Genomic DNA, 12,825 nt, shown 5'->3' with positions numbered 1-12,825 from the left:
TCATTTACATATTAATCATGGCAGGCAATCCAAACTTGTCATTTGTTGTTGTAAACAATGGCTTTGGATCAGTGCTGCTTCTATCGTTTATACTCCACTTACACCTCACTGCCTGTGAAGGATTTGGGATGCCTTGCGTTCATCAAATATTGGGCATAAATGCAAGTCTCTTTACTTACAGCATCTTAAGTGGCCAGTAATACAGGAGTAACAAAGCAGGAAAAGAATGGAACTTGAGCTACAAGAAGGCAAACCATAGACAAATAGCATTAGGCAACTTGGTCAGCTTGGACAAGTTGGGCTGAAGGGCCCTTTTCTATGCTGTATAACTCTATGACTCTAAGAAGGATTCATACTAATGGTTGCGTGTTCTGGTAAAGGGCAATTAAAGGAATGGCAGGAATGGCATCTTTAAGCAGTTTGTTGCAAGGTTCTCTGATGTGGATCTGTTCATTCATCAAGTCCACTTTGAATTTAAGACAAAGGATGGATAGGCTGCTGGGTACCCAAGGAAGGCCAGTGTAGTGGTTGGTGCCAGCTGTGTTGAGGGATGGCAGTATTAGGCCTCTTCAGTAGTCCCTGGCAACAAGACAATGCTGGAAGAACTTTAATGAGCTGATTAGATCTGGCAAGCTAATAAGACAGTATACCTCTTTCCATCAAGCACCCTGCATGCACTGCAGTGCTGTCAGTATGGTGATGCGGCCAAGTGGTCTAAGGCACTGGATTAAGGCTACAATCTCCATGGAGGTGTGCATTCGAATCCCACGACTGCCATTGGGTGTATACTTATTATGGGCAGGCATGGTAGTGTAGCGGTTAGTGTAATGCTGTTACAGTGCCAGTGACCTGGGTTCAATTCTGGCCACTGTCTGTAAGGAGTTTGTACATTCTCCCTGTGTCTGCGTGGGTTTCCTCCAGGTGCTCCGGTTTCCTCCCACATTCCAAAGTCGTATGGGTTAGGAAGTTGTGGGCATGCTCTGTTGGCGCCGGAAGTGTGGCGACACTTGTGGTCTTCCCCCAGAACAGTCTGTGCAAAAGATGCATTTCACTGTGTGTTTCGATGTACATGTGACTAATAAAGATAACTTATCAGTGAGAGAGCACCCCTCAGCTTCAGTGTTCGGACAGCAAAACCTACAGATGCTGGAAATCTGATATCACGAGCAGAAAACGCAGCAGGTCGGGCAGCATCTGTGATTAGAGGAACAGAGTTAATGTTTCAGATCAATGACTTTTCATTGCAACTGTGTTAACTGGGCTGTAGCAGAGTCATACAGAAGGCACTGTGGTTTCCTCAGCCAACTCTTTGAACTGGTACCTGTGCATAGACCTACCCACACAAGCCTCCTGTGTGTGCATCCTTTTCCATCTCCTCTCACCTGCCTGTGTAGACTTACAGCATTTTCTCCTCCTGTTGGATTCGGAAACTTCTTAAACCAGGGATTCTTTGAATATTCAGAGGAGGAGGGCTCTCACATATTGTTGTCATTCTTCCTGAAAGAAAGATCCCCAAAGAGAGGCAAAATGCTGTGGAGAAGGGGTTACTGATGTGAGGCTGCTGATTCCATATTAGAAATCAGTCACGGGTCTCCTGGGAAGACCGCACACTTACAGCGAGGAATGGAGGAGTTGGAATGCCGGCTGTGGGTACACCTACTCAGCAAATTTTGCAGGAGCACAGTTAACTTATGGCAGGCACAGTAGTGTAGTGGTTAGTGTAACACTATTTCAGCGCCAGTGACCCGGGTTCAATTCCAGCTGCTGTCTGCAAGGAGTTTGTACGTTCTCCCTGTGACTGCATGGGTTTCCTCCAGGTGTTCCGGTTTCCTCCCAAATTCCAAAGACTTACAGGTTAGGAAGTTGCGGGCATGTTATGTTGGCACTGGAAGTGTAGCGACACTTGCGGGCTGCCCCCAGAACACTCTAAGCAAAGATGCATTTAACTGTGTGTTTCGATGTACATGTGACTAATAAATAAATCTTAATCTTACCAGCTTTATATTCTTGTTACTTCTTCATTGATGGTGGACTCCTGACAGAGTGCGTATCCTCCCCTTTACCTGTATCATTCACTGCAAAAGGAGTGAGAGGGGGTAGAGGTGGATGGAGGTTAGACAGGCCAAGGCACTCTGCTCCAACACACAGCACTGCTGTCTCATGGTTGCTGTCATCTTCTCCCGTTTACCCGCCTGGACACTGAGAATAGACATAGTGACCCAGGGGAACCCAAGGAGAAGGAAGTGTCTGAAGAAAGGCTCAGGAGAGAAGAACTTTTGACTGAAATGCAAAATCAGATGTTGTTAGGCTTGTTGCAGGATGGCATCCGTGAGTAGATTGTAAGAAAAACATCCCAAAATATGTAATCAATGATAGAAGTTACAGTGGAGTCCACAGTCTTCAGAGGGAAACAAAGAATGCATAGAAAGCACCTGAATGCCTTCACAAGAATATGAATGTGTCTATTTTAGATAGGGTTATGGTTTATAAAATAATATTTCAATGTGCTTTAAGAGAAAACAAAGAAAGAGTATGGAACACATCTTTGGAATTACATGTGTATAAATAGGTCAAGTGGCCATCTGGTTTGTGTCGTCAAGTCTTCTCCCACCTAACTTCTCAAATCTTTCTGTCTCAGGTGCTTCATCTTCTCCTTAAGCTTTCTTCAGCCTCTCCTTGAAGGTAGCCATACTATTTCTCTTAACCACACCTTGTGGTAATCTGTTGCACGTTCTGCCAACTTTCAGAGTAGAGAATTTGTTATAAAGAATAAATGACTGGCTCCAGTTTCCACAGTGGTCTCAAAAAGGCAAGGGAGCAATCACTCCCATCTCCTTCCTTCTTGCACCGTGCTGTGGCAACACAAAAATGGGAGGCAGTCTGACACAAGAAGGAGCTTTTGGCTGCAGTACTGAATTAAAAGAAGCCAAGTTTGTAATTAGATGCTCTGATTCTAAATTGAGAGAGTCTTTGGTTTGCACTGCAGACATCAGTTGGACAGTTCTTTGAATTTATGGAGTTGTGCATGCATGCAGAGTTTTATATTATGATGCAGTCATAAGTCATCTAAAAACAATTCCACGTATATTGTAACAAAAGTAAAGAGGATAAACTGTTCGCATGTATCCAATGGAATGCCGTCACCTGCAAATAACATAACATCCCGATTTGGAATTACATCAACTTTCCTTCATTGTCAACGGGTCAAAATCTTGAAACTCCCTCCCCAACAGGATTGCTGGATTACCTAAAACAAAAACAGAAAATGATGGAAATACTCAGCAGGTCAGGCCACATCTGATTTTCCAGCATTTTCCATTTTTGTTTTAGAGTTCTAGCATCTGCATTTTTTTAAAATTTTCACTTACTTGTTGGATTATCTTCTCTGAAAGGACTGAAACAGTTCAAGAATGTGGTTCACCATCACCTTCTCAAGGGCAATTTGTGATGACCAATAAATGCTCCCATTGTGCCCATGCTATCAAGAATCCATCGATACCAATCTCATTTTCCAGCTCTCAGCTCCTAGTATTCTTTGTCCTTGCATTTCAAGTGCGCATCTAAATACTTCTTAAATGCTGTGACAGTCCCTGCCTCCACCCTCAGGCAGTGAATTATAAGGTGCAAATAGCATCTAAAAAGATTCTTCCTCAAACCACCTCTGAATCTCCTAATCCTTATTTTAAACTAATTCCTTCTGGTCATAGATATCTCTGTTAAGGGGGTAAAGTTTCTCATTATCTACCCAATGTTAAGCTCCTCCTAATTTTGTACACCTCAGTCAAGTCACCCCCTCGGCCGAGTCCACTTCAAGGAAAATAAAACCAGCCTATCCAGTTTCTTTCATTGCTGAAACGTTTCATCTCAGGCAACATCCTGGAGAATCTCCTCTGCATCCTCTCCACAGCAACCACATCTTTCCTTTCATGTGGTGGCCAGAACATGCACACTGTATTCCAGCTGTGGACTAACCAATGTTTTATTAAGTGGTACCATTAACCCCAGCTCTTATATTTTGAGCCCAGGCTAATGAAGGCAAGTGTTCTGTATGCCTTCTTTATGGCCTTATCTACTTGTGTTGCTGCCTTCATGGATCCTTGAACATATACACCAAGGGCCCTCTGTTCCTCAGTAATTCCTGGGGTGCTACAATTCATTGTGTATATTAATGTCTTCTCACCACTCCCAAAATGTAACACCTACTTTTTTCAGGATTAATTTCTATCTGCCGTTTCTCTTCTCATCTTATTAACTGATCAATATCATGCTGTTGCTGAAAACTGTTCTCCTCACTATCAATAACAACACCAATCTTCATGTCATCTGCAAATTTATTAATCCTACCTCTTACATTCATGTCCAAATTATTAAGGTACATAACAAATAGCAAGGATCCCAGCACCGATCCCTGTGGTACACTATGGTACAGGCTTGTTGCAAAAACAATCCTCAACCATCACTCTCTGCCTCCTGTCACCAAACCAATTTGGGATCCAATTTGCCAAATTATCATGGTTGCCATGGGCTCTAATGTTTTGGACCAGTCTACCATGCGGGACCTTGTCAAGTGCTTTACTAAAGTCCACAGCAACTGCCCTATCCTCATTGACACACCCGGTTACCTCCTTGAAAAACACCATCAGTTTGATAGGACGTCCCTTAACTGTGCTGGAATATGCTGTAAAGTTCTATCTTCTATGGCCTAAAGCCATGCTGACTATCCCTGATCAGCCCCTGCCTATCCAAGTGTAGATTAGTCCTGTCCCTCAGAAATTTTTCCAATTATTTCCCTACTGTTGATGTTAGACTCACTGGCCTCATAATTATCTGACTTATCCCTGCAAGCAAAAAATAAATTGGTGGAGGAACTTAGTGGTCCAGATGCATCGGGACTGAGAGCATAGAGGGAACATGGCCAGTAAAAAGAGGTGAGAGGGAAGGGTGAGATAGGGGCTGGTAGGTGATGGGTGGAATCAGACAAGGAAAAAAGGGAAGAAAGTGGATTGGGCAGAAGGAGCCAGGTGGGCGGAGGGGACGGGAAAGGTAGACACCAAAAATGGAAGATGATCAGTGGAACCAGATAAGGGAAGGATGGTGGGCAGATGGCACCACGTAGGGGAGTGGATAGGAAGGGAGATGAAATCCAGGTGGATATGTATGTGGGTGGTGGACAAATAAACCAGGTGGGGAAGAATAACAATCTATGTAATGGGTGGGGGGGGGGGTGGGTGAGGAAAACATGAACAGAGGGAGAGGGAACCTGGGTGCAGTGGTAGGAGTGGAGTGGGAAAATAACACTGGTGGTGAGGGTTACCTCAAATTGGAAAACTTAATGTTCAGACTGTTGTGTTGTGTCGTGTTGTGACTGACTGACTCAGTGAATACTTAAGCTGGTAGATATAAACATTCTTTATTCATCACAAGCAGGTGTTCTGGAGAATCAATTTCTAATCTCCCCACAGGCTTTATACTTTTTTAAATACAAAGTCAACAATAAATGATTAACTACATTTTCAATGGCTATAATTACCTATTTAACTTTAACATTTTGAGTGTAGACAGGCAACTTTGCAGAATTACATATTGCTTGATGTTTCTCTTCACAGATACTGCCTGGCCAGCAGAGTGTCTCTAGCATTTTCCGTTTTTTTAAAATTCAGTTATAGAGAATCTGCAGTGTTTTTGTTTTGGAGTTATACTCAGAGTCCGGGCTAATGTTTATTTTTCAGCTAATATCACAAAAAGGAGATAATCATGTTATATTACTGTTTGTGGGAGATTGTTGTAAGTAAATTGGCTGCTCCATTTGCTCGCTGGCTCTAAAGTATTTGGGGATATCCTAAATGGGCTTAACAGCATTAGATAAGAGTAAGTGTTTCTTTCTATCTTTTGCTCCATTGGTCTTTCCCAACTGCCATTAAAGTGATGGACAGAGCTTTCAACAGTGCTATGATGCAACATCTAGCAATAAATGCTCACTAATGCTCAGTTTGATTCTGACTGAACTATTCAGCTCCAGGGTATCATTACCCTGAGTTGAAACAGAAACAAGACATGAATTCCAGATGGAAGCTGAGGTGAGAGTAACTGTTTTTTAGTTATACCAGACTGGACTTTACTAGGCATGGCATCAAGTAAGACCTCGTAAAACTAAACACAAGGAGAATCACTCCAGTAGTTGGAGTTACACCTAGTACAAACGAAGGCACACATAGCGATCGCAGGTCAATATCTTAAACTACACCACAGCAGTTCATCCTGGGCTTAACTTTCTATCACAAGGTCAAAAAATAAATCTGTTATCATTCATTACAATGTTCAGTTCTTCAACTAATGAAGTTATATGGCAAGACGGCTGATAAACATCTGAGATTCAGACAACATTAATCTCCTAAAGTGAGCTTAATCATCTACTCCTGACACTTCATGAGACTAACAAAGACATTGACTTTTCAGTTTCTCATTTATTCTTTTTGGGATCTATGCATCATCAGTAAGGCCAGCATTTATTGAGGTGGTGAGCACCTTCTTGAATTGCTGCACTCCCTCTGGTGATTTGGACCCAGTGAATCTGGAGGAATAGCGACTCATTTTGGGGATGATGTGCGATTGAACCTGCAGGTAGTGGTCTTCCCATGCACCTGCTGACCTTGTTCTTCTTGGTGGCAGAGGTCACAGGTTTGAGAGGGCTGCCAGAGTAGGACTAACTGAATGCAGTTTGTAGATGGTGCACATTGCAGGCACTGTGCACACAGGGTACCAATCAAGGGCGCTGCTTTGTCCTGGATAGTGCTAAGCTTCTCAAGTGTTGTTTTATTTGCAATCCTCCAAGAAAGCCAGGCAGTATTCCACGACATCAGAGCATGCCACACTTGTGGGAAGAGAAACTTTTCAAGTTGAAGACTCTTTGTCAGAATTGGGAAGGAGGGAAAAGAAGCTTGTTAAGTTGCATTGAGGGCGGCAGAGGGGGTATGTCTCTGACAGGGTAAAACTGGGGCAGCTATAGGGATAATCTGCAAACAATGTTATCTGGCCAGTGCGTGAATGGGAGCAGTTAGAGAGTAAGAACATACTCAAAAAGAATGTGGGAGTTGTGAAATGCAGAACAGGAAGACGTCGGTGTCTATTGCATGCTGCTTTCAGTGCTTGACATGCATGTAGTCCTGAGTTCTGGCTTCAATGGGTTGCTGTTGCATTTTTAGGTAAATGCCAGATAGAAAAAGTATACAGTTGCTGGTCAACCCACTTTCCTGCAGCAGTTTATCTGTTGCTCCAGATTCCTGTGTCTGTAGTCTCTCGTGTATCCAAAGCACATATCATTATTACTGGGCCAAAATTCTGAAACTGCCTACACAAAGATTCAACTGATCATTGTGGACAGTTTGAAGAGTTCTACCAGGGGAAAGTGAAATAAATTCCATGCTTCCCATTGAGAAAATGAACAGAAGAAAAACCTTCTTTGGGAGGAATTATCTTATGCATAATCCATTGCTCAGTGACTGATATAAACTGAAAGGGTCCTTCTGCCATCACTGCAATGCTGGATGTCACAGACTAACACATCTTTTGTAAATGTGTTCAACATACAGCTTATCTATGAGTGGCTTTATTATGCACTGTTATGTCCAGCACAGCAGGAAACCAAGGATACAAAGGCAAGAAAATTGGAAACACTGTGGAGCATTTTGTTGGACAATTTTCTGCTCCTGCTCACAATAATTCAGTCAAAATCCCAAATTGACGATGCCTTGGAAAATTCTGTGTAACTACTCTTAAAAGGCCAAATGCAATCTTGTTCCAGGTCTTCTTCAACTGATTTTTTATGCTCTAGATGTTGCAATGGATTTAAATTGTAACAACCACACATTTTTTACTGTTTAAATGATCATTTGCATTCAAGAGATTCTTATCTAATATTCCTAGCAGAGATTAAGGTGACACAAAGGTTTAGGATCACGTAGAGGAAAAAACACAAGTTGCGATATCAAGGTTAATGTAGGGGTGAGAAGTTTAGCATCTGGACCAGGACTTACATTTCATGTTTGTCAGAAGGATCAAATGTTTAATCTACTTTACCCCATGTTATCCACTTTGATCTCATTACATGCATAAGAATGAGTTCTAGATGTTAATCCTTCAGAACAAATGTGTTAAGCACTGTGATTAAAATCAGGTCCAGTCTACAAGGTAAGCATTTTATTCAGTCAATAGTCAACAAAAGCATTTACTCTACACCCGCTGCTCTATTGTCTTAAATTACATTTAGAGGCAGGTGAAGATTAGATTTATAAGATATTCATTCATACAATTTAAACAAACAGTAATAATTGCTCATCTGGTTGACACTAAAAAAATTGTACTATTAAAAAGTGTTAATTATGAGCTAGTATACACAAATCGGTAAAATAATATTACATTTATGAGTATTAAATGAATCATTAATCTAACTCATTATTTGAATGCATTTTTAATAATTAGTCTGATCACACATTATTTATATTATTGTGACTTTGGACAGTGAGAATTAAATACCTGAAAGTTATTGGCATTCTCTTTAGAAAGGCAATATAATGTAACATCAGCACTTTGCAAATAATCTAAAGCTGGTGCCATTTGTGAGGAAAGAAGGTAGCTCATTACTTGCAGCTCACTAACTAAACCAAGACTGCTTCTGCTGATCCATCCAATATGAATGTGCCTGAATAAAATGGGATGAATTGGATAGGGTAAAATCTTTCTGGAAAACATAATTAAGAAAGGTTGCAGCATAATGTGGCAATTTGACTTATCAAATTTGTGGTGCTGCTGTCTTTTTCCAACCCAAACAGCCATTTGTCTAATCTGATATTCCTCAAGTCCTTTATTATTCCTCTTAGGAAAAAATTACACATCCTGCTTTAATATATCCTATTATTGAGAAGAAAGATTCTGACCACTATTTGGAAATTATTTTCCCTTTAGTTCTTCTTTGTGAATAACTTAAATTTATGCCCCTACAGTTCTTGATTTCTTTCATTTGGATCACTTTCAGGTCAACCCCTAATGCTCTCAGCATTAGTGAGGAAAGCCATAATTTCATAAATTCCATTTCATAACCATAAGATCTTTCCATCCCTAATGGCATTCTAATGAATCTGCACTACATGTTTTCTGTTCTTTTTATATCTTTTATATCTGAATTCTAACATACAACAGGCAAATTGTTGTTTGCACCTATTTTGCATCACCTTTTTTGCTTTCTATAGCCCTAAGTACAAAGCAAAACATTCCCTTTCCTTTTTTAATACCAGCTCGCTTTATCCCGTTGTAATAAGTTTTTGATAGGATCCCTTCTACTTCCATTTAAAATTGTATGATTTAATATTTTCATGGTTTGTGGCATTGAACTGGACCTGCCATCAATTTGCCCATCCTGCAATGTCTTTTTGCTGTCACCAGCATTAGCAATGTCTTCTTTTTCATCAGTACTTTTGTACCAGCCAGAACACATACTGGGACACTGGACATTCTCAGCAAAGGATTTATGTTCCCAGTGGGCAGAACTCAAAAGTGGGAGCACTGAAGTGGAAAAATAACTCCAGTATTCCTTTAAGTCCTCAATATATATTACTTATACAAACTTTAAATAAGAATGCCTCCAAAATAAACTCATGAAAAAAAATCACACAACTTTGTTTAACAAGGTCCTTATATTTGCTTTCAAACTCTGTGTTTATATGGCAAGTATCCATTTGATCTCCGTATCTTTCTATTCAATTTCTCATATAGCATCAAACATTCACTATCTATTCAAAACATACTGATATTTTTATTTTTTAATCTATTCTGCCTTTTATTTCAAATTATTTTACACTGTCTGTTAAATACAACCAATACTAAGAATCTGGTAATTTTATTTTATAAACTATTTCTTGATCTTCTCTTTTGGCACCTGGATCTGTGAGTTACACAACACCCTGGTCTCCTCTCCAGTCTTCCTTCATTCAAAATTGTTACTACACTTTTATCTTAAATATCAGTTTGTTACATGGTATAATACTGGTCTGACATGTCTTTACATTTTAATTATGAGTCTTTTGGTAATCTGTCTCTCTTTAAAATCTGGGCCATCTCTTATTTTTTCAGCATCATGGTGCAATTGAGCTCCACTTCCTTTCACCCCTTAACCCCTCCATCCCCATCTCATCCTCCCCTCTCCCTACCTTCAACCCATAATTCCCCAACCCCTGTTTTCTAACTCTCTGCCACAGTGCTTCACATTTGTTCCCCATTAAAAGCTACCTGCTCTAATCTAATTAAAATCAGGGAAACAATTAGATCATTCTTCATCTGCTGAGCTGGGAAAGACTGCATCATAGAGAGTAAGGAAATATCACTTGCTAAATCCTTTCTTAACATTTAAAACCATTAACTGATGAAAGCATTCAAATACGACGAAAAGCAATGCAGGTCATAGTAAAGTTTAAATTGATTTGAATTGCTGGGAAGATTAATGAATCAGTTTACTTTCTTCAGTAAACTGCTCAATAAAACATTACATGAATAAATCTGAAGTCCCCGGAATTCCGTGCATCACATCATCAATTACAATTACCGTCTATTAAAATAACAACATACATTAAATACTTATATTTTATACAAGTGTGGCACAATGTAAAAAAATTAAATATTTTACAATAAATTATGTACATTGGTCATTTTTAAATTCTGCAATCTGTAGAAAAACAGCTGTATTAGTGGTCTGAAATTTCTGTTACAAAAGACTTAAAAGGTTGAGACTTAACATGGTCACTTAATAAAGAGACCATTTTCCAGTCTTTGTTGGCCTTAATTCAATGCATAGTTGAACTGGTTTGCAAACTTTTCATGTTTCCTTTTGTCTAGAGAAGCCATTGCTTTGGAGACTCGTTTCAAGGAAGCACTGCAAAGAGAAACAAAAAAAAAGGTGATGTTGTTCAGACTTAGAATTTGCTCATGTGAAATTATTTAACTTGATCAACACACATTATAAAGAGTTACAACAGCTTTAATGCACTCCTACCTGCTGCAAAGATGACAGCATCAAGACCACCTGATGCAATGGAACAAGCTAAATAATTAAAATAACACTCAGTAGGTCAGACAACTTCTGCGGAGAGGTGAACTTGGTTAACATTTCAGGTAGATGAACTTTTAATACGATGCTACCTAACCTGCTGAGTATTTTTAGGATTTGATTTTATTTCAGTTTTCCAGCACTTCTAATATTTTGCTTTTGTATCAAATTAAATAGCTATTACAGGATTCCTTATTGTGGGCTATGTCTTTAACCTTTTAAAATGAATGCACAAATATGATGTCCTTCAGTTTAATTTAAATTTCTAAAATATCTGTTGGATAAGTGTGACAAAATAATAGGAGTTCTGTAGAAGGTATATCTGTGGTCTCATTCAGGCCTTTAAAAGAATTAATGAACACTATCAATACATTTCTAACAACTGGGAAGTGCCAATTAGGGAAGAATAATGGTAGAGAAATGGGAGAAGCATATTTAAATTTGACATATCATTGATTCAATGATGACAACAAAATAATTTACGAAACACCCCTTTCAGTGGAGTCCAAGTGATAAATTGTGGAGTGGGACAGTAAAATTCAACCTCAACCAGAAGTACAAAATGGGCTGTTGTGGACTTGTACTTTTTGCCTTTCCATTGATGTCTATGCATGGAAGATCAACTGGAGTGTATAATGTGTGGCTGGTGTACCAAGAAAAAATGCGTGGGGTGTTTATTTGGCAGCTGATACACTATTTTTTTTATATAACTATTTTACCCTTCAACAGATCAATGTTTGAGACCCCAAAGAATAAAAGAAAATGAAGGCTTTAAAGCAATGCAACAGGCCTGGATATTTCAGCATCATCATAGACTACTATCCTTGAATTTTATACTCTCTATAATCTGCAGTTTTCCTTTACTTATGAAGCATCTTGGCAAATGGAGTTGAAACTCAATAGGCTGTAACAGAGAATAGTTAATCTGCTCACCAACCACATGCTAAATCTTCCCTAACTAACCTAGCAGATGAATATGATAACCAAACTAATGAAAGCAAATCTTTACTTTTGGACACCCAATTGGTTACAATTTATAATTTATATCTCTATGTGTGATCCCAAACTAAATCACAAGAAGATGACAGCTTGGCTTAACTCATTGACAAGCAAACCAGTGAGGAAAAAACAGCTAATTAATGGTGTATTAGAACATTCCTACACCTAGGGTGACCAAGTACCTTGAGTGACTTTGCATCTCATTGGGAAAGTACTGAACAGCGCAAACCCAAACATAAAATACTGCAGATGTTGAAAACATGCATCACAAGATAAAATGTTGTCAGTGCTCAAGTCAGGCAGCAGCTATAGAGCAAGTACAAAATATAACTAGTGCAAATAACGAGTTCCCAAGTCAAATAGTGGGTAACAACTGCTGCTCTAAATTCAGGTCATGTCATCCTCAAAATACGCTTGTATTGGAAAAGGTTCAAGTAATAGTTTTAATTTGCAATTATCTCCTTCTAACTATGATGCAGCAATACATTTGTCTTTTTAACTATTTTAAAACCTAGACAGTGTTCTAGATATTTTCCTTGACCAGGACTCAAAACAATTAACCCATTTAAAACACAACACTTTGCCCTTGCATGCGTTATTTAAACAGGCACTGTAGTAGAGAAAGCAAATTGCACTCTGCTTCTGAAAATTAATTCCATTAAAATCAACAGAGCAGAATTTTGGAAGTGAATATAATTTGCAGCTTTCACTTTTATGCATATTCAGCCATG

The 12,825-nt window shown here is 39.3% G+C and overlaps 1 protein-coding gene across 3 annotated transcripts in view; it reads right to left on the bottom strand.

Moving 5' to 3' along the window:
* Positions 1-8,209: 8,209 nt before the first annotated feature.
* The window catches only part of uvssa (UV-stimulated scaffold protein A), a 90,761-nt gene continuing 86,145 nt past the window's right edge, over positions 8,210-12,825 (bottom strand). For all 3 annotated transcript variants that reach the window (XM_052009235.1, XM_052009245.1, XM_052009255.1), the window contains exon 14: positions 8,210-10,921. In XM_052009235.1, coding sequence (XP_051865195.1) covers positions 10,828-10,921 — 94 coding nt within the window. In that variant the 3' untranslated portion in view covers positions 8,210-10,827. The remainder of the gene's footprint in view (positions 10,922-12,825) is intronic.

The sequence above is a fragment of the Pristis pectinata genome, chromosome 2 (genome assembly GCF_009764475.1).
Source record: "Pristis pectinata isolate sPriPec2 chromosome 2, sPriPec2.1.pri, whole genome shotgun sequence".
In the NCBI taxonomy this organism is placed as follows: Eukaryota; Metazoa; Chordata; class Chondrichthyes; order Rhinopristiformes; family Pristidae; genus Pristis; species Pristis pectinata.
This window is presented reverse-complemented; position numbering and strand designations above follow the sequence as displayed.